This window comes from Calliphora vicina, chromosome 5 (assembly GCF_958450345.1).
Source record: "Calliphora vicina chromosome 5, idCalVici1.1, whole genome shotgun sequence".
NCBI lineage: Eukaryota > Metazoa > Arthropoda > Insecta > Diptera > Calliphoridae > Calliphora > Calliphora vicina.
In genome coordinates, this window is record NC_088784.1 from 107,617,849 (window position 1) to 107,639,221 (window position 21,373).

Genomic DNA, 21,373 nt, shown 5'->3' on the forward strand with positions numbered 1-21,373 from the left:
GTTTTAAAGCCAACATAATATCAAAATAAAAGATAATTTATAAATATTTCATCATAGTTAAATACATATATCAAAAAGTATAAACCAGAAAGGGCTCTGGATAAAATTCAAAAATTGCTGTTCTGATTTTTATTTATAATTTTTTATTTCCCGTTTTTAATGGGATACTAAAGGAAGGCATCCTTCAGGGGGTAGCTCAACATCAATAAAATAATCGTTAATCTGATGGAAATTGATAAAGGGGAAAACCCCAGACGAATTTTTATAAGTAAATTTTTATATTTTTTTTATAATTTTGATAAAAAAATCGTTCCTTTAAAATATTTTTTACTTGATAATCAATTTATTTATAAATTTTAGAAAAATTTACAAAACTAAACATCATCTGTCATCCGTGTATCCCCCTAACAAAAATAAGGAAAATATTAAATTCATTTGACCTCCTCTCTGGGGATACCTTCCTCGTTTAAGTATTCTAATCTAACATAACCAAAAAGTACATACATATTTACATAATAGTGTAATCTTTTTCTGTTGTTGTTTAGTCCTTATTCTTTCTCTTTCTTCTTCTACTTGTCTATCTGTGTGAATGTTTAAATGTTTAAAATATTTTGAGAGAGGGAAAGAGAAAAAAGTAAACGTAAAATATTCCAAAAAAAAAATGGGAGCTGCTTAGGCGTTTTTAGGAGAAAACACTACCAAAATAAAAAAAAAACAAAACGAATCTTTGCTAAAAAATAGTTTTGGTTTTTTTTTGCCAAATTTATTGCATTTCAGAAGTGGTACAAAATGGAAGATCGTTAAATCCGAGTTTTAGCGAAGACTCTGTCGCAGATACCACTTTATTGAAAAAGAATTCCGATGGTAAGTTTATGCACGCCTCTATTACAAAAAAAAAACAAAATTAAATAATCAAAAAAAAAACAAAGTTGTCAAATGGATGTTGTTTTAAATGTTGTATTCAGAATGTAAACGATAACCGATTAATAATACAATAATATTACTTAATTACTATATAATATCGATAATAACGATTACGAAAATGATGACGATAACGATAACGACAACAAATATCGGTGGATATAGTAGCTACATACATACATGCTAGCTTGTATGTGTAGAATTTTTGAAATCTATACACGAAAAGTGCCTCATGTAATGGTTGTTTTTAGGGGTTTCTCATTTATTATTATTTTTTTGAGGTGATATTTACGTTACATAAATGATTTAGGCTACGTAATTTGTATTTGATTTGAAAAATATCTGGGTTTTTTTTTAATTCAGAAATTAAATGTTGTGTAACATATTGCTTGATTTTCTTTAATAGTAAAAAGTTTCCAGAATTAAGCATAAGAGGAATATTTTGAAAAAAATATTTTCTTTCATTGTATGAAGCTCCGCGAAATCGCTAATCAAATCTAAACGAAGCCAGATTTTTAGTTTCGTTAAGGCTGCGAGGTTTATCCTAACATAGACAGGTCTATACACTAGTTAAAACATATAAACTTATTACGACCCCCAAGACAAAGAGACTTTTTTCTGTTTTGGAAGAGAGAAACACATTTATATTTCAGTAATGTACAAATAATAAATAAATTCAATTTTAACTTAACTCAATTAAATCTTATTTAGGAATCCCAACTTCTTATCTTCATTCAAAGGCTTTTATTTAAATATAATTGATTCATCGATGAATTAATTCATAATAGAATCATAACAGAATTCATTCAGCCTTTGAATGATTAAATATTTGTTAATTCAAATCAAACCCCCTGTTTATACTTGATTAATGACGTTTGCAGTCAAGACAAAGTTGTCTGAGCAAAAGCTCTAACAAATTTGTCATAACAAAGCAATAATACTAATAAATGGTGACTATACCTGATAATTTTTTATTTAGTTAACCATTTTGACGTTTATCATGACACAAATTTATAATAGGATAATATTCATAGGATAATAAAAATTCAATCAAAATATTTTTTCAAAGGTTGGTTTTTGATTTGATTAAAAATCATTTAAAAATTAGATTGAAAAAAAATTAATTGTTGTAATATATTTGAATTGAATTTGAAATTTAATTATTCAATACATTTTTAAAGCTCAAAAGAATGAATCTAATACATTTGAAGTACAAATGAATTAAGCCTATGAATTAATTCATAATGAATTCATTAAGTCCCCATCCATACTCTGAAACATTTGCTGCAAAACATTTGAGTTTGTTGATGAAAGGGGAAAGAGGAATGGAAAAGGGTACTCTGTTTCATGTACATGAAGTTTTTGTTGAGTATGTCATTCACATTTATTCGTTCATATTCGTTCTGTACAGAAATGTCAAAAACTGAAAATCAAAAACTTCACTGTGTGGACACGAATGTAGTTTCAAAGGAGAATTTAAAAATGTTTTGCAGCAAATGTTTCACAGTGTGGACCGGGACTAACGGAATGGTTAAAGGATAAAAACCGACATTTTTATAAAGCAAATCATAGATAATGGAATTTCGAAGGAGAAACAAAATTAATAAAAAACGAAAACTTAGATTTTATTGTAAAATGTCTTAGCTTCCCCCATGATGAAAAACAGTATTAATGGAGTTCACAATGTAAAGTGGAAATTGACAGCACTTTTGAAAAGATTCGGTTTGTTTCGGCCTGAAAACCCGGTTTCGGTCGGACTCTAATAAATTTATAATATTTTTTTTCATTAAATTTTCTTTTTTAAAACTAATGAATTAACCTTTAGCAAAATAGTAAGTGTATTCGGGGATCCCTAAACCAAAGATCCAGGATCTCGCACTTACTACCCAGTACTTCAGATAAATCACAGTTCTTCAACGATACATCTTGATACAATCCAGAACCTAATTGTCTCGAAGTACAGAATTAATAAATCTCCGTCTATAATAAAGAATTTGAGATACCAAAAGGACAAAATTATCGAAAAATATTACCAAACCGAATGAAATTTTGTTTTAACTTCGTGTATTTTTATAACATAAATCTACCAGAAATACGATGCATTGCCTATTCTATACCCGGTATAAACAAGTTGAGATCCGAATTGAGGAACTTGTTTCTGAAACGACAACAGTCGACATTTATGTGAGCAGACTTGCAATTAAATTCTTGAAATTAGTGCTCGGCATAAACAGAACATACCACATTAGTAAATGTATTGTAATATCGCATAAAACAAAATAACTAATTGTGTTTTTGATGCATTTGATCTGAATAGATACGTTCGGCATGGTGGCTATTAGTGCCGACCACTGTTTTAAATCTTAAGTTGACTTGCATACTCTCAAGCATTTAATCAATATCTCTACTAGTACGACATCAAGTCAGATTGATACCAGGAGGTATCACAAGGCACAAGGTTTTACGAGAGCGAGAGAAATGGAAATCGATTCTCAGTGGCGTCGACCATATTTCTTAGGTCAAACTGTAAAATGCGATCGATGAGTTGGAGAACTGTGTGGTTCCAATTAAACCGTATTCCTTAATACTTCACAGGAAAAAAAAATTTGCAGTATTTTTAACCCTAATGGTATCACATTGGGTCTTATGAGTAATCTATCATATAGACAGATGTAAATATATTTGAGGACATATTCGGTAACCAAAATAATGGGTTTTTAGCCCTCCAACCGGCAAGGCTACCTTTAGGCGGGTATGTTAAATGTATGTAATGCTGATTTATTTGGTTATTTTTTCCCGTTATAACGGTAAATATGTGTAAAGAGACAAACAATTTACTTATTGTCTTTTGTTTGTTTTTATTTCTACGTATTTCTTTTTTTTCAAACAATAACCTGGTATATTATTTTACCTCGAAATAAAATTGGCCGGTTAGAGGGTTAAGGAACATGATTCACGGATCTCCATATAGTTTTTTTTACTCCATACTTTGTTATGTTTTATTTTCTTAAATTTTTGTAAATAAATTGTATGCAAAATCCATCTAATTTTATTTTTAAAATTAGTCAAATCGGCATAAAATGCAGCTAGCAAAATTTAGAAAGTGAGCTGAAATGTGTTTTTAATTCTGGAAACATTTCACTAAAAGGAAAATCAACTATGTAGCAGGTTGTTGTGGTTCAGGTTTTATTAATTATAGGAATAAGTGCTCTTTTTTGTAATAGTTGTATTAAATTCCTCTTATTTTACACAAAAAAAAAAACAAAAAAAAAAAACTCCCCTCAATAAATCCTGTGGTTTATGTAAAATCCAGCAAAAAAAAAACATTAGTAGTAGTAATTTGTATTACAAATCTCCTTAGGTCTTAAAAATCTTAATGTAAATGATAAAAAAAAATTAAAAAATTTGCAATATTGTATAAATTTTCAAAAACAAAAAAATGTTAACTCAACATCAATTAAAATTTTATGTATATTAGCAGCATTAAGTCCTCGCTTTTTGGGGCCACAGCGCAGACATAGTTCTGTATCGCTGGGAAATTTAGCAAGTTCTCGCAACGAGACTTTACAACCCAGTAACCTAACAATACAAGAGAATGACGCCGACATGGTTGAGAACTGTGAAGCCAGCAGCAATGCGAGCAACAATGACGGCAACCGCTCTAAATTGTTATTCGGCAATGTCACTTCTATACCCATAGTACTCTGTGGCATGCTGCAGAGTGATATATTTGGTGCAAACTTTAACATGTCCGGCCGACCAAATCCATCGATTTGTGACGACAATTCATCGCAACAGCAAGAGCAACAGGAACAACCCACCAGACGTAGAGCTTTCTTTGATCCACAGCAATTTGGTGATGACAATGAAACCAATATTGACAATCTAACAGGTCACTTAGACGAAGGAAGTGCGTAAATGATTCCTTTTAGAAACAATTTTAAGAAAAACAAAAAAAAAGTGCAATTGCTAAATAATGTACACCACTCCACTTTGTCCTCAAATATTTTTCCATATTTTTTTTCCATACCATTGTAATTGAAATCCATGTAATATAAACGTAACGTGTTTTTTATTATTATTATTATACTCTTTGGAAACAGCTCTCGTGTCTCTTACTCTATATACATAAAATCAAATCAATCAATCAATCAATTCGATGAAATGTCATTTATGTTGAGCAACCAATCAACCAACCACACAATATAACCCCGGAGTCCAAATTCCTATTCCCTGAAATGAAATGTATACGTAAAAATATAAAAAAAATAAAACTTTGGCATTGAATTTGTCTGCTTTACAAACTCATGTCAGTCAGTCAATCAGTCAGCTGGTATAAAAATTTATTTTAATGATGCTAAATGACCCACCGCCACCACACCACCACCTACCTACCAACCCCTCTATCACTTTTACACGCATAACACAACCTTACTACACCAACTTACACCGATAAACCGAATATCTGATTCAAACGATCTTGATCTTGGGAATCTGTATAATAAATGATTTAGAATTCCCTGGACCGAGTTTGAATGATATTCGTTGATAAAATAAAAAAAACACATCCAAATCTATCGCATGCACTGTATTTAAAACAAAAACTCGTTAATTAGTTTTCGTAACTTAGCACTCTTACAATGGCACGATCGGTATTTAGAATCCTTAAACAAAAACGTACGTTTTGAATTTGAAAATCCGTTAAAATGTATGTCTGTAAGTTTTTACATTCGAACAACATACATACATACATTGTGTAGTAGTTAGTTGAGAAGCAAGTATTTGTAGCATTTATTTATTTTTATTTAGTCTGTCTCTTGTATCTTGTGTAATATACTACAATACATACATATGTGTATATTTAAAGATTTTTCTTTATTATTATTATTCTTAATTATTAGTGAATGTGTCTGTACTCGTAGATTATTAAATGGATCTGAATGGTTTTCATTACATTTTCGTATTTTTCCCATTTTTTTCTAATAAACAAAATTGTCTATTTGTGTTTGTATTTTCTCCAATTCCAAATAGATGAAGATGATGAGCCACGCTGCACTCAATTAACAAATCAGCACAAGACTGCCATAAGATTTATTAGAAAGGTAAGTGTAAGCTAATTATGCCTCAAATAAAACGATGGTCACATTGAGAAGAGATTTAATTAATGAATGAAGGTTTACCAATATTTTGGGCAAATCTTTATTCGAATGTTTACAATTCAGTTTTACTGGCATAGTTTTGTTTATTAAATATTTGTTGTAAAAATAAAAAATCTTTATTTCGTTAATTATTTGCCCAATGTGACCGTAACTTAAGGCTATTCAAATAAATTCGGTCATATTCTTTATAAATCACTGAGGAATTTTACTTTGTTACTCAACAAAATATTTTTTTAAAATAAAGACAAGTTTACGAAAAAAAACCTCCCTCAACACGCATTTTTCTACAATTTTAAACACGCATATCTGCACTCAAATACCGGCTTCAAAGTTTCATTTATTTTTCTTTTATTAAATATCAACTATATAGTTCATAAAGCTCCCTTTCCTGCATAAGGTTAGTAATAATAATAATAACCTTCCTGAAGAAGTGAAACCCAAACGCCGTTGGAATGGAAAAATAGAACAATCAAATCGTGTGACCACAACATATCGTTCCAATCATCCTGCAAAATACTACTTGCAAAGAATTCAAAACAATGTTGGAACAAATTCCGAAAATTAGTCCTCATAAATAAAAGTTATAAGTTTTGATAAAACTTCTGAGATGTATTTCATAGAGTTTAAATTTGATATTGTAATCGAAAATATTGAAGTTAACCTTTAAATGCAATTGGATCCCAAGTCCAAACTTGTCTGTCTTAAATATCTTTTTCAAAAATACTGATTTTTTTTGGTTTAAAAAATTGCGTTCATTTTAACCCATATTGGTATTGAAAAATAACTAGATATTTAAAGAAAATTTTTTTTTTATAAAAAAAAAGTTTTTATGATTATCTGTGATCAGTGTATCTCCAAGTAACGATTTTTATGTGAAACATCTAAAATCACTCATAAATCGTTAATAAGACGTCTTAGAGAAAAAAGGACAATTATCTGTGATCACTCTTATTTCCCACCAAATATCGATTTTTAAATGGAAAATCTAAAATTACTCACAGATCGTAAATAAGAGGTCCTAGAGGAAAAAGGACAATTATCTGTGATCACTCTTAATTTCCACCAAATATCCATTTTTATATGAAAAATCTAAAATCACTCATAGATCGTTAATAAGACGTCCTAGAGGAAAAAAGACAATTATTTGTGATCACTTTTATATCCCACCAAAAATCGATTTTTATATGAAAACTCTAAAATCACTTATAGATCTTTAATAAGACATTCTAGACGAAAAAGGACAATAATCTGTGATCATTCTTATTTCCCACCAAATATGGATTTTTATATGAAAAATATAAAAACACTCATAGATCGTTATTAAGAGTTCCTAGACGAAAAAGGACAATAATCTCTGATCACTGTTATATGGATTTCAAATACAAAAAAAATATAAAATCACTCGTTTATTGTGAATAAGACGTCCTAGATGAAAAAGGTCAATAATCTGTGATCACTCTTAATTTCCACCAAATATCGATTTTTATATGAAAAATCTAAAATCTCTCATAGATCGTTAATAAGAGTTCCTAGAGGAAAAAGGACAATAATCTGTGATCACTCTTATTTCCCACCAAATATCGATTTCTAATGGAAAATCTAAAATCACTCATAGATCGTTAATAAGACGTATTAGAGGAAAAAAGACAATTATCTTTCATCATTCATATTTCCCACCAAATATTGATTTTTATATGAAAAATCTAAAATAAGAGGTCCTAGAGGAAAAACCACAATAACCTGTGATCAATCTTACTTCCCACCAAATTTCGAATTTTCTCTATTTCCCATCAAATATCGATTTACATATATATGAAAAATCTAAAATCACTCTCTCGACTATATATGAGTCTATAGTCTCTTCACTATACATCATTAAACGACTTCTCCACCAACATTTAAGGATACAGAAACATAAGCTTTAAAAAGAACCTCTGTCGGTATGTTTTAGCGATAAATAAATGTAAAATTCCTTGAAATTACACTATACAAACCAACGACCGAATTTAGTTGAAATGCCCGTCCATCCCATCCTGCGTAGAATTGTACAATTTACATTTGTAAACTACATACGTGTGTATATTTTTTCAGTTAAAATACTTTGTTGCGCGGCGTAAATTTAAAGAAGCCCTCAAACCCTATGATGTTAAAGATGTTATGGAACAATATGCCGCTGGTCATGTGGATTTATTGGGACGTGTTAAAAATGTTCATGCCAGGTAAAATTATATTTTATATTTAAAATTCTTAAACAAAAATTAATAAATTCAAAAACTGCTTAATATCATTCACAGATTAGATCAAATATTGGGAAAACAAGGTTCCAAATCAAAAGACGCTTATGCTTCTAAAATAAGCTTAGCATCAAGAGTGGTCAAAGTCGAAAGACAGGTAAAGGCTTTATAATGCTATTTCCAATATATATAACTAATTCGCTTATTTTTATTAGGTGGCCGATATAGAAGAAAAATTAGATATTTTAATTAAAGCTTACATGGAGGACCGTCAACGGTTTCAAACTCTTCCCCCTAATCCTCAGGTCTCTAAACATTCCAACAACAATCACCTCCCTAATCATGGCCACTGTGGTCTTACTACCAGTAGTAATAATAATCAAACACTAGATTGGCAACATCGCACAGCGAAAACAAATGATGCTTTAGTAGCAGTAGCTGCAGCAGCATCAGCAACAATATCATTAGATGCATCAACGACCACAGCAGGGCTGTGCCCCCCTAAGGGGACCAATGAATATACAAAGGTACCTTTTAAATCATAACATTTATATTCTAAAGACTATAATAATGTTAATTATTTTATTATCGATATCAACAGTCTTCCGATACCTGTTCATATCCTTTATCAGCCGATGTTAGACCGGCACGTGTTTATCAACAGCGTAGTAGTGATGGTTTCATAGCCGACATAGAAAGTAGAACTAAAAAGAGAGTAACCTTAAGGTAATGTTTTACATGATCTCCCGAAATAGACATTCAAAATTTAATATTTACTCTTAATTCCTTAATAGATCAATATCACAACCATATGAAAAAGAAATACAAGTGGATGAAGTAGCGATAACAATACCAAATATAGAAACACAATCACTTGGCTCTAGTCCTAGGCAAAGGCCGGAAAGTTCAAGTAATTAAGACCGACATTTTTAAAACAGAAACATTATAACTAAAAAAACTATTTAAACTTGATATTTTTTAGTAATTTTAATAGATGAATATGAAGATTTGGAAGAAGAAGATCTCAATTGCGAAGAAGAATTCGATCAATATCCCTCATGGGAAATTGACAGTGATGCCGTAGTCGATGCAGATGCTGAAGGCGATTGCGATGAAACAACGGAAGACACCGCCTTATTACACCGACCAACACGTACTGCAATAGTTATTACACCTATTAGTCCCGTAAGTATCATTTGATTAGCTTGCTCTATTGTTATCCCCCCTATCCCCCCTTTAATTTTGTTTGTTTTCTTCTTGCGATTTGTAGGTAAGCTCCGCACATAATCTCCAAAGTATGGATGACCAAAATGCTCCTACAATCAATAAATCAAATTTACTATCACCGGATTCCGGATAGCAATCGTAACATATGTATATTTTTTTATTATCGCTTACAAATTTATACTCTTGTGTTCAAACAAACAAACAAACAAAAAAAAAATAGATGCATAAAGAAAAACTAAACAAAAAAGCTACAGAAATTAATAATAAAAGCAAAATACAAGTATTTTCACCCAAAAATATTATAGTTAAATTGATTTTATTTTATTTAACGGTATGGTAAGTAGGTCTAGTATTTTGAGTGGAATACTAAAAAAAATATGTGAGTGAAGTTAAATACACCAAGAAAACCTGGCCAAAAAAGCAAACGAATTAAGCTTTTACATTGATTTTTTTTGGTCAGAAATGGCTGTCATGATCAACATTTTAAGAACAAAAAATATTAATTCAAAAATTAAATTAATAGGGGTTTTAAAGGTGAAAGTAGCAAATGTATAAAAACTGTTATATACCGCAATAAAATTTGAAATCTCTATTTTTAGGAACAAAAAAAAGTTTGCGCAATTATTTTTGACGATTTTTTGAAAAGTTCACCCTTTTATATTTTCTTAATAATAATAAAATTTAGTAGAATATAAAAATTGTTCATGTCGAATTTCATCGCGGTACTAATGTTTTTAAGTCAATTATGAACGTTAAAATGATTTTCTTAAGGGACCTTATATGGGACATGGGGGCAATTATAGACCGATCATAATAAAATTTTGTTAAAATGATTAAGATTCATATAAAACACGTTCATGTCGAATTTCAATACGATAGCAATGCCTTAAAGTGAATTTCTGAAAAGTACTTTGTATCGGGACTATGTGGTCCGATTTACCACATGATTGTATCATGACTCTTGCATAATTAACACTTTTATGAGTGCAATTCCGAGGGTATTTGTATGTGGCTAGGCGAAATCATGAACCGATTTCAAAAAATTAATACTAATATTATCAAAATATCCTGTCTTTAATTCAAAAAATTTTGGCCAGATTTTCTGGTAATATGCTGTGTTTGGAAAAACTGGGTAACTCCACTTTTTGAGAAAATAGAGATAACACCAAAAATATTGTTTTACCACAAATGATTACTAAAGTTGCCTTAATTCCGTAAAATATAAAAATAAATAAATAAAAGATTTTTTTGGAGACTCCATTTTTCGAAAAACAAGGTAACTGACATCGATTTTCGGTTCTAATGTCCAAAAATGAGTTCAATGGAACCAGAAATCTTCAACATTTTTTAAAATTATGTTTTGTTTAATGCGCATTCATAATAACATAAATTCATATTTAATAATTTGTGAAATATGGGCAATTCCATTGGATTTTGCAAAAATAATAGTATCTGAAAAATAATATGGTCTTTATGATCCATTCAGAGGGTACTATATTTTAAAATAATAAAAAGTTCTTTCGAAATATTGTTGTCAAAAATATTGAGCGAAATAAGGGTATATCGTACGTAACATAAAACGGAAGTCATTTTGAGGTACATGTAGAAATATGCGAAAATATTCGAATCGTGAGAGGCGTTATGTTTTCTTTTAATTTCTTACACTAAACGAAATAGTTTTCCTTTACAATCCGTCGTATTTAAATAAAAACAATCTATGGATGATTTTATAGTAAATAAAATTTAATATCGTACGTGACATACCGTGACAGATTTTTCTCTTATATTAAAACAAGATATATTCTGAAAATATATGTATACAAAAACTAAAAAAATTAATGAATTCGGTTTCAATAAACAATTTGACAATAGCGTGGTAGGGATTCTCGTGGAATTGCCCATATGTTTATAACTTTAAATGAGTTTTTCTCGTGTTTTCAAAAATGGAGTTACCTTTTTTTCCAAACCACCACAGAAGTGATATAAACACCTATTTTAAAATATAGTTGGACGTCAGTCATTTTAAATTGCACAAATGTAAGCATTTTAAAAAAAAAAAAGCCTTTAGCGAAAAAGCTGCAAATACCATTACTACCCTTAGGGCCATTATTACAATTTGCCGTTATAGTTAAAGTTAACTTTAAGGGTATCTTTTTCTATTGATTGAAGTTACCTTTAACTATAAAGGCAAGTTGTAATAATGACCCTTAATAGACTTAGGGGCCATTATTACCTTTACTATTACGAACATAACGGCAAGTTGTAGTAATGGCCCTTGCAGAACTAATGCAAAATATCGTTAAAACTACCACCAAAAAATTTAGACAACTTTGTCTTTGCTTCGCCTCCATTAAACAAATTCAATTTATCTTTTTACATAATAAAAATATATAACAAAACAGAAATATTGTCACATACCTTGATTTCCACTGCAATAGCCAGTTTTCGCTGTAGAGTTACTCATTGTTTGCAGACAGGAAGCTGTTTAAAATGTTTATGAATGCACTTATCAAACACAATTGCAACGGCTTTTTATATTTAACTCTTTGCACACTTTTTTATTTAACCGTCAATTTTGAACACTATTTGCTTTTACACTTCAGTTTTACACACCAATTTTGAAAGTTTCTCACTTTATTTCATAAATATATATTTTTCTCTAATTTTTTCACAATTTTCTGCTGCCACATACAGTTTACAGTTATAATTTATATTTAGGCGCTTAGTTAGAGATGGTAAAGTGTTAAAAAGTAGTAAATTGTTGTTACACCGGCAGTGTTGTATTTTAAAGTAGCAGTAAAAGTACGATGTAGCTCAACGCTTCCTAAAAAAGAAAATAGTATCGAATATTTTTTAATATGATTTAGTGGCAACATCAGCCGCCAACGGCTCATATGAGCAAAACCATTTTTTTTATATAAAGTTTTTCGTAGCTAGATTTGATGGGGCATCAGCCAATCAGTCCCATAAAAATACACAGGGGTGAGCGTGCAAGCCAGTTGACGTGAGCCAGATGAGCCGGAGTATAAAGTTGAGCAGATTGTACAGATCTGGCAGCACTTTATTTCTTCTTGAAGAAAAAAATTCAGACTTTTGCAATTTTTTTTGTTATTTTTAAGTAATTTAATATAAAGAAACGAATGTTTTACTTAGTGATTCCACCAATCCTCATAGCTATACCATAAGTTATAGTGCCTTAACATAGTAACAGCAAGAAACACCTAAGGAATAATTGGTAACAAAAACACAAAGATTTTTCCCGACAAGACGGCTCCGTCAAATAATGTTGACACATAAAAGTTGTCAAGGAGGACGCAAAAAAATGCAGGTTTGTAAAGAGTCTAAATGAAAAGAATTCTGATTAAATGGTTTTGTTGTGAAAGGTCTCCTATGTAATACGAGATGCCGAAGAGAAACAACATCGAAATGGTGTCAATGCCATGCAATTGGATCCGAATAATGGTAAACTTTACTCGGCCGGCAGAGATGCCATAATACGTGTTTGGAACTCGCGTTCGGAATCAAGTGAAAAATATATACAATCAATGGAGCATCACAACGACTGGGTCAATGACATTGTTCTGTGCTGCAACGGCAGAAATTGTAAGTTCTCTTCTATTATATTTTTTGTGTGTTTGAGACACGTATTAAAAATATGTATGTTCCTTTTCTTTTTCAGTAATTAGTGCTAGCTGTGATACTACTGTTAAAGTATGGAATGCTCATAAGGGGTTCTGTATGTCCACTTTAAGAACACACCGTGATTATGTTCAAGCATTGGCCTACGCCAAAGATCGTGAACAAGTGGCTAGTGCCGGTTTAGATAAAGCCATCTTCCTGTGGGATGTTAACACATTAACAGCATTAACTGCCAGCAATAACACAGTCACCAGTAAGTTATTTTATGTCAGACATTAACCGTAAATGTTTAAACAATAAATTATCATTTTACAGCCTCTAGTCTTAATGGTTCAAAAGATTCCATATACAGTTTGGCCATGAATCCAGCTGGCACTGTTATTGTAAGTGGCTCAACAGAAAACATATTAAGGGTATGGGACCCCCGTACCTGTATACGCAATATGAAGCTACGCGGTCATACGGAAAATGTTCGGGCTTTAGTAGTTTCACCGGATGGCAATCAGGTTGTATCTGGCAGTTCAGATGGTACTATTAAAATATGGAACTTGGGCCAACAGCGTTGCGTACAAACTATTCACGTCCATAAAGAGGGTGTTTGGAGTCTACTTATGACGGAAAATTTCCAATATATTATTTCGGGCAGTCGAGATCGCAATATTGTTATAACAGAATTGAGAAACCCCAGCAATTCAATGGTGGTGTGCGAGGAAAAGGCTCCAGTATTAAGCTTGTGTTTTAATATTGACAAAACTGGTGTGTGGGCGACGACTTGGAATTCCGATATACGTTGCTGGAAGTTGCCACTGTTTGATAAATGTACCTTGAACTCTAGTGGGGGTATGGATGCTCAATGGACAAGCAGTGGAACCGAACTGGCCTGTATAAAAGGTAAAATTGCATAGAATTTCACGAAACATTTAATATTTTAAAATTTATTATTTTTTAACATTTTAGGCGGTGCTGCTATTAAGAAATGCAATGTTTTGAATGATAAACGTCATATTGTGACCAGGGATACCGAAGATAATGTAGCTATATACGATGCTCTGAGAGTGGTTAAAAAGGAAGAATTGGGCAAAGTAGATTTTGAGGACGAAATAAAAAAACGTAATAAACAAGTATACATTCCCAACTGGTTTACAGTGGATTTGAAAACTGGCGTAAGTTAACAAAAATAAACAATTTTATTTGTATCTAAGTAAAGGCATTTTATTTTGTTATAGATGCCCACAATAGTGTTGGGTCAAGATGAAGTTGACTGCTTTTCCGCCTGGGTATCAATAGAAGCTGGTCTTCCTGAATGTTCAGAGCCTCAATCCGAAATAAAAGTAAACCTTTGTCATTTTGTCACACTAATAGCGAATGTTAAAAATATTTGCTACTTTTTAGATTAACTATGGTAAGTTATTGTTAGAAGCTTTACTGGAATATTGGACACCTCCACACAGCTTGCCACCCAATGAAATGGAACAAGATATAAGAGGCAACGGATTTTTTCAAGTACCCAAACATACACCTGTTATATTTAGGTATGTTACTTTTCATAGAAGTAAATAATTATTAAACTATTTATTTTTTATATTTCAGCGAGGTGGGTGGGCGCACGGTATGCCGTTTATTGGTTAGAGATGCTGCTGGAGAGAGTGAAAGTACTTTACTGCACGAAACTGTGCCACAGTGGGTTACGGATGTAGTAATCGAAAAGGCCACACCGAAATTCTTAAAAATACCATTTTTCCTCACACCACATCCACAAATGGGTAAACCGGAGAGAACTAAAAAGGTTGATATTCTTAGATTCACTCACTTTCTAGGGCTAATATTTAATAATTATTTCTTTAGGATCGTTTGGTTGCCAATGAATTCATACAATGCCGCAAAGTATGTGAACATGTCTTAGACAAGGTCTTGGGAGCCGAAACAACACCTAGTGGCGGTAATGCTTCCAGTTCATCACAAAACAGTCAAAGCGATGCCAATTCTGAAGGTTCTCAAGTTCCTGCCGAAGACCGCATTGAGCTATGGTGCAATGATGTGGTACGATATTTAAATTTTATTTTTATTGAGTACAAGAACTAATTGCTGCTTTATTTATTTTTTAAGGTGGTAGATCCAAATATGGATCTGCGTACTGTCAGGCATTTCATATGGAAACAGTCAACCGATCTCACATTCCAGTACAAAACAAAGCCAAATTTTTCATATGATGGAAAACTTTGAATACATGTTTTAAAATGTTTGGTAATTTTCACATAACAAAATTTCAACTGATAATGAAGCACAAATCATATTAACGAGTTCTTTTAACTGGTTCTTTTGATTTGTTAACAGCAAACAAATCGGATAAAAGTGTTAACAACAACTTTAGTAGCAAGAAAACAAATGTTAAAACATGCCAAAATGTATATCTATTTAAATGGTTTTTATTTAGTTTGTTGTAAACCACAAAACGAATTTTCTTAAAATTACAAAATTATCGCTCTATAGTAGTCTTATTCCATTGAAGTTAACCTCAAACTATAACTGATCCTATTTGAATACTCTTTTATAACTGCATCATTAATGGGACTATTTTGTGAAATTGCGTTTTTTTTTATTATTAATAATGCAAAAAGTATTTATCATTTTCATATAGCAACAAACTAAATAAAATCTTATTTAATAAAGAATTAATGAAAGAGTACAGAAGTTGTTATCCAATTTTTAGCTATAATAATTATTAAATAAACATACATATTCAAATATGATGATGAAATCTATGCCAATTACTCTAAATAAAGGCAAAACATAAAAAACATGTAAATATCTAACTACTTAATACTAGTTTATGTTTTTATTGCTAGAATGCCTTCTAGGCCGTATTCCAGATTTAGGAAATTATGTATATGTGTTCTTTTTTTAGGGGTAATCACTAATTGCTAATTTAAATGAAAATTAAATATTAATGAAATGAGTTGCAAAAAAATTAATTTTAGAAAAGGATGCTAGTAGTTTCATGTCGAGAAGGTTAGTAAACAATAGATTTATTTTAAGGAAATGTCTAAAGTATTAAATGAATGCTTTAAAATAAATGTAATATATCAGGTGTGTGATGGAAATCAATATTCAAAACGAAACGATTTGAATAAGGTAGTGATGAATTTATTGTTTTCGATTTGTAAATAGCTTAAACTTTCATATTGATACTTCTAAATTAACTTGTATCTATTAAACTATTATCTATTTGTCATCTGGTCTTTTTTATTCAGAATAAAAAAAAAGAATAAGCAATATGAAAATTATTCTTAAAATCGATCGAAATTCATCACAACATTCCAAATCGATCGATTTTCATCACAAATCTGTATCTTTTTACTATGAATATCGTTTACATTTGAATAAAGAAAATCGCATATAAACGATTATTCATATAAATAGATTTTCCTCAAGTGTTATTTCTCACAAATGCTTTAAAATGTATAATAAAATTATGAGTTAAATGTATTAGTCTACATTTTGGTTAAAAATAGAAATTCAAACTAAGAAATGAGTTATCACCTAATGCCCTAACTAACACTACCTCCTTCTTACCCCCGTGGCACGATGTTTTTCTATTAATTTCAAGACATTACTCAAGTCACGTTTCAATATATTTGGTATGTCTTCCCTTTCCAGCACTACCGTATGATTTCCATATATCTGTTTGGCATAATTCCACAGGCTGATATAACGCAAAGATCGCACGGGCTGATGTATGGTTATCAACTTGCGACACGGTATCCATTGACACCTATTCTGTGGATCACGTACCCTGTATAGTTGTGGCCAAAATATATCTTGATGTTTTACCTGCATACGTTCGCCCGTCTGAGAATCACGAAATATCCAAGGATGTGTTACAAAAGTGTTTGCCTTTATGCCTGCTCCCGGTTTGAGCATGGTAAAGAAATCTTGACTGCCATTAAAGTCCATCCAATACAAATTGACGAAGCGTTGTGTGGAGTTGAGGAAAAATACGAATGTTTGTTCCAACGAATTTTGAGCAGCCAGCAGTGGTTGTGGCTGATCGGCCGACGGATGAGATACCTCAACAGCCATATTTATATTGATATTTTATTCTCGAAATGTTTTATTATTCAATTATCACAATTATAAAATCAGTAAGAAAAGCGCAATAAACAAATTCTCTACAATTTATTTTATATGTGCAAGTGCAGAAAATAACAAAAACAGTTAACAAGTGTAAATAACAACAACCGTTAATTAATGACAGATGTTTACAAAAACATTTTAGGTGAAAATGAGATTTGATGGTGAAAAAAGTTGTATGGTGAAAAAAGTCTTAAGCTGGAGGTCCACACCACGCGTTTTACGCTTTCTCGCATTCTACGCGGCTGTCAAAAAAGTACAATCAATATATTTGTACGCTGCAAGTTACAAGTACAAAAGCGTAGAATGCCATGACGCGTAGAATGCTTAAAGTAGATCTACTTTCTACTTTTATAAGCGTCACAAGCGGCGCACGAACATGTCAGCTGATTTTGACAATTTATATTCTTTTTTTAATGTGTATTTTTCAATTTTAATAAATTAAAACAAGTTTAATGGTGAAAAAATAAATAAAAGCTGCAGAAAACGCGAAGTTTTTTTTAATAATAAAACAAAAAATTGACGCTTAAAAAGCATCGCATGTAACTTGAAGCGTAGAATGCGAAGAAGGTATGAAATGCACGCAACGCTTTGACGCGAAAACGCGTGGTGTGGACCTCCAGCTTTACCATATATGTACATTAAAATTAATTTTAAGTATGCTCAGGATTTAAAGATTATTTTAATAGTTCAAATAATACAAAAACGTATAAATACCGACTGTGCAATTTACGTCCGACCAAAATCTAGTTTAAATGAGATTTCGATCACAATCTAGTTAAATTTTCTACATTTTTACAAGAAATTTTCAAAATGATTGCTAGATTTCTAGCAATCGGTAGCATTCGGTAACCGTTGGTTAAATGGTCCCCGTTAAACAAACCGACAGCTGGTTAATTTTCCGGTTAAAATGAAATAATCGTACATTGTGAAAATGGCCTTAAATTGCCTAGTGTGAAAGGGGTCAAACTCTTTTTCTTAATGGGATTTTGTCAAAATCTCTTTAAATTTTATTAGATTTTAAAAAAAGTACTAGAAATCTCATTCGAACGAGATTTCGAATTTTGTGTAAATGGGTTATTAAGCAAGAAATGTGTGATTATTCCAACGTCCAGATTAATTAATTTCTGATTAATTAATTAATTATTAAATTAATAGAATATTTTATTATTCATGGTTAATTTAATAATTTTGATTTTGAATATTTTTTGAAATTTCATAGATGCGAAGGAAAAAGAAATATCAATGAAAAAAATTAATAAAATTAGTCTCTTTTCACACAATAACAAAATATATGTCAATACATTCTCATGAAATAGGTTTCTTTCTCAGGTTTTTATTTTTCTTTATTTGTTTAGTTTGTTTTTTATTTTTAACATTTTAAAAACCAAAATCCAAATTATTTGATTAATAATGGTTTTGGTTAATCTGAAATATTGATTAAACTATTAATCATTATATTGATAATCGGAACGTATGATTATTCGATTAATCGCACATCCCTAAAAATAATAAATAATCACAAACACAATGTTGCAATAAAAAGTAGTATTTCATTAAAAATAAAAAAAATATCATTATTGTTAGTTTCACATCGGTTTGTTTACACCTCTTTTTCGCAGAAATAAATTAGCAAGAAAGAATTTGCAACGATTTAATTTTATATATTTAATTCTCAAGAAAATACATTTAAATTGTTTAGATACCGGCCATCAATAATATTTTCACAACAAATATGGTCATAACTACAAATACTTTACGCAGCCAACTCATGGCTTTGGTAAATTTCTCAGGAACACACAAAGAGCAGGCCGACCGGTATCGGCAATTGTTGGAGGTGGTACTCACCAATAATGGCAATGAGCTGGTAGATACTTTAAAATTATTTGTGGAAGCCATAGTCAATGAACATGTCAGTTTAGTTATATCGCGTCAAATTTTAAATGATGTTGGTATACAGTTGAGCAAACTACCCGATGAGGTGTCGAAGCAGGTGTCACATTTTACTTTGGAAAAGGTACAACCTAGAGTTATATCGTTTGAAGAGCAAGTTGCTGGTATACGTCAGCATTTGGCAGATATTTATGAACGTAATCAGCAGTGGCGAGATGCTGCCAATGTTTTGGTGGGCATTCCCTTGGAAACTGGCCAAAAACAATATACTGTTGACTATAAACTGGAGACATATTTGAAGATAGCTAGACTTTATTTGGAAGAAAATGACTCTGTTCAAGCGGAATTTTACATAAATCGGGCATCATTGTTGCAGACAGAGACTCAAATTGAAGAATTGCAGGTATGTGGACAATAGCATTTAAATTATTTCCTTTATTAAATTTTATGTTTCATTTTCAGGTTCTCTATAAAGTATGTTATGCCCGAGTTCTGGATTATCGTCGCAAATTTATCGAAGCCGCCCAGCGTTACAACGAACTCTCCTATCGCACCATAGTTGATGAAGGTGAACGTATGACGGCTCTCAAAAAGGCCTTAATATGTACCGTCTTAGCTTCGGCAGGTCAGCAACGTTCTCGCATGTTAGCCACACTATTCAAAGACGAACGTTGCCAACAATTGCCGGCCTATTCGATTCTAGGGAAAATGTACTTCGATCGCATTATTCGGCGTTCGGAATTGCAAGAATTTGAAGCCTTACTACAGCCTCATCAAAAAGCAGCCACTGTTGATGGTTCCTCTATACTGGATCGTGCCGTATTCGAGCACAATCTGTTGTCGGCCAGTAAGTTGTACAATAATATAACTTTTATTGAATTGGGTGCCCTACTAGAGATACCAGCCGCTAAAGCTGAAAATATTGCATCGCAAATGATCACCGAGGAACGCATGAATGGTCATATCGATCAAATAAGCGGTATTGTACATTTTGAAAAACGTGAAGTCTTGCCACTGTGGGACCGTCAAATACAATCGTTGTGCTATCAGGTCAATTCGATTATAGAGAAAGTAGCTGCTTCTGAACCCGAATGGATGGCTAATACTCTGGATGAAATTAATTCTTAAGTTAAATGGCATCACATGCTTCCCTGTGGGGCATTGTATTGGAGTTCTAGTAATGCTGGCTTTTTCTATAAGGCACTTTTTAATTTAACGAGTGTTTTTTTCTGATTTGTTAAATTATTTTCATAAATTTTGTCAAATAAACTAAAAAGGTTTTAAAACAATGGATTTTTTTTTATTTATATAAATCAACTATCAACTTTGCGCTATAAACCATAGGTCTAAAATGTATCCTTACCAAATTTGTTTACCGATTTGGCCAATATATAAGTACGTCATTAGATAGCTTTTAAACGCACCTCCTATATGAGATATACAGGCCTGTCACACATTTTGTTCGGAATGGTTTCAATGGAGACAATCGACCCACAATTGGTTGAGATATATGGAAAAAACCAGGACAAACTTGATGTTTGATCTATATCTGGATTACAAAGTGATGAATATATAGAATATGGATATCCAATAATAGATATTTCAAAGACCTTTGCAACGCCGTATAGAAGGCCAAAGTAAGTCGGGCACACAATGGGTCAAAAGCGGGAAAAATATTGTTTACCCCGAATTTTTCTTTCACTAATTTTTTTAAAAAAAAAATAAAAATTTAAAAAATAAAATTAAAAAAAAAAATTTTAATTTTTGTTACAAAATTTTTTTCGCTAATAAAAAAATTTAAAAAAATTCCCTTTTTTAAATTTTACCTAAAAATATTTAAAATTTTTATTTTAAAGTATAATTTGGTGAAGGGTATATAACATTCGGCACAGCCGAATATAGCTCTCTTACTTATTTACAATATTTTTTCACCCAACAAATTTATTTGGAGTTTTTATATAAAATCACTATAATTTGTTCAATATTAAATCTGCGGTTGGAAAATATATCCTAGTAATTGGTCGGAATCCCTTAATATTTATTATTCACTTACAATAATTTACCTTTACTTAACGATGAAAAATAAAAACAAGATCTCATTTTTTTTTCCAAATTTTTTACAATATATTTCTATATTCTTCATGTTTTTTTTATTTTTTTTTACAAAAT

At 31.2% G+C, this 21,373-nt stretch overlaps 4 protein-coding genes across 5 annotated transcripts in view; 3 read left to right on the plus strand and 1 right to left on the minus strand.

Annotated features, from left to right (window-relative positions):
- KCNQ (KCNQ potassium channel) overlaps window positions 1-9,838 on the plus strand; it is a 130,269-nt gene extending 120,431 nt beyond the window's left edge. For both annotated transcript variants that reach the window (XM_065514385.1, XM_065514384.1), the window contains exons 10-17: window positions 5,953-6,023; window positions 8,172-8,299; window positions 8,375-8,471; window positions 8,530-8,841; window positions 8,916-9,040; window positions 9,109-9,224; window positions 9,297-9,499; window positions 9,585-9,838. In XM_065514385.1, the coding sequence (XP_065370457.1) occupies window positions 5,953-6,023; window positions 8,172-8,299; window positions 8,375-8,471; window positions 8,530-8,841; window positions 8,916-9,040; window positions 9,109-9,224; window positions 9,297-9,499; window positions 9,585-9,674 (1,142 nt within the window). In that variant the 3' untranslated portion in view covers window positions 9,675-9,838. The remainder of the gene's footprint in view (window positions 1-5,952; window positions 6,024-8,171; window positions 8,300-8,374; window positions 8,472-8,529; window positions 8,842-8,915; window positions 9,041-9,108; window positions 9,225-9,296; window positions 9,500-9,584) is intronic.
- Window positions 9,839-12,605: 2,767 nt separating this feature from the next.
- On the plus strand, window positions 12,606-15,630 carry LOC135961062 (WD repeat-containing protein 48 homolog). The gene is made up of 10 exons (XM_065512531.1): window positions 12,606-12,869; window positions 12,925-13,144; window positions 13,221-13,433; window positions 13,496-14,071; window positions 14,138-14,343; window positions 14,407-14,511; window positions 14,573-14,712; window positions 14,771-14,966; window positions 15,026-15,220; window positions 15,287-15,630. Exons 1-10 carry the CDS (start codon window positions 12,825-12,827, stop codon window positions 15,401-15,403), a joined length of 2,013 nt encoding a protein of 670 aa, XP_065368603.1. The 5' UTR covers window positions 12,606-12,824; the 3' UTR covers window positions 15,404-15,630.
- Window positions 15,587-17,380, minus strand: Vhl (von Hippel-Lindau). Its single transcript, XM_065512532.1, has one exon. It carries the CDS (start codon window positions 17,258-17,260, stop codon window positions 16,739-16,741), a length of 522 nt encoding a protein of 173 aa, XP_065368604.1. The 5' UTR covers window positions 17,261-17,380; the 3' UTR covers window positions 15,587-16,738.
- A 1,618-nt stretch (window positions 17,381-18,998) lies between these two features.
- Window positions 18,999-20,493, plus strand: CSN4 (COP9 signalosome subunit 4). The gene is made up of 2 exons (XM_065512192.1): window positions 18,999-19,607; window positions 19,667-20,493. Exons 1-2 carry the CDS (start codon window positions 19,047-19,049, stop codon window positions 20,330-20,332), a joined length of 1,227 nt encoding a protein of 408 aa, XP_065368264.1. The 5' UTR covers window positions 18,999-19,046; the 3' UTR covers window positions 20,333-20,493.
- Window positions 20,494-21,373: the final 880 nt, after the last annotated feature.

Bases quoted from the DNA above. Each gene is read 5' to 3' on its own strand.
- LOC135961062 (XM_065512531.1), top strand. From the start codon at position 12,825: ATGTTGACACATAAAAGTTGTCAAGGAGGACGCAAAAAAATGCAG. The intron at 14,072-14,137 runs GTAAAATTGCAT...TTAACATTTTAG, and splicing joins CGAACTGGCCTGTATAAAAG to GCGGTGCTGCTATTAAGAAA. The intron at 15,221-15,286 runs GTACGATATTTA...TTATTTTTTAAG, and splicing joins AGCTATGGTGCAATGATGTG to GTGGTAGATCCAAATATGGA.
- Vhl (XM_065512532.1), bottom strand. From the start codon at position 17,260: ATGGCTGTTGAGGTATCTCATCCGTCGGCCGATCAGCCACAACCACTG.
- CSN4 (XM_065512192.1), top strand. From the start codon at position 19,047: ATGGTCATAACTACAAATACTTTACGCAGCCAACTCATGGCTTTGGTA. The intron at 19,608-19,666 runs GTATGTGGACAA...TTTCATTTTCAG, and splicing joins CTCAAATTGAAGAATTGCAG to GTTCTCTATAAAGTATGTTA.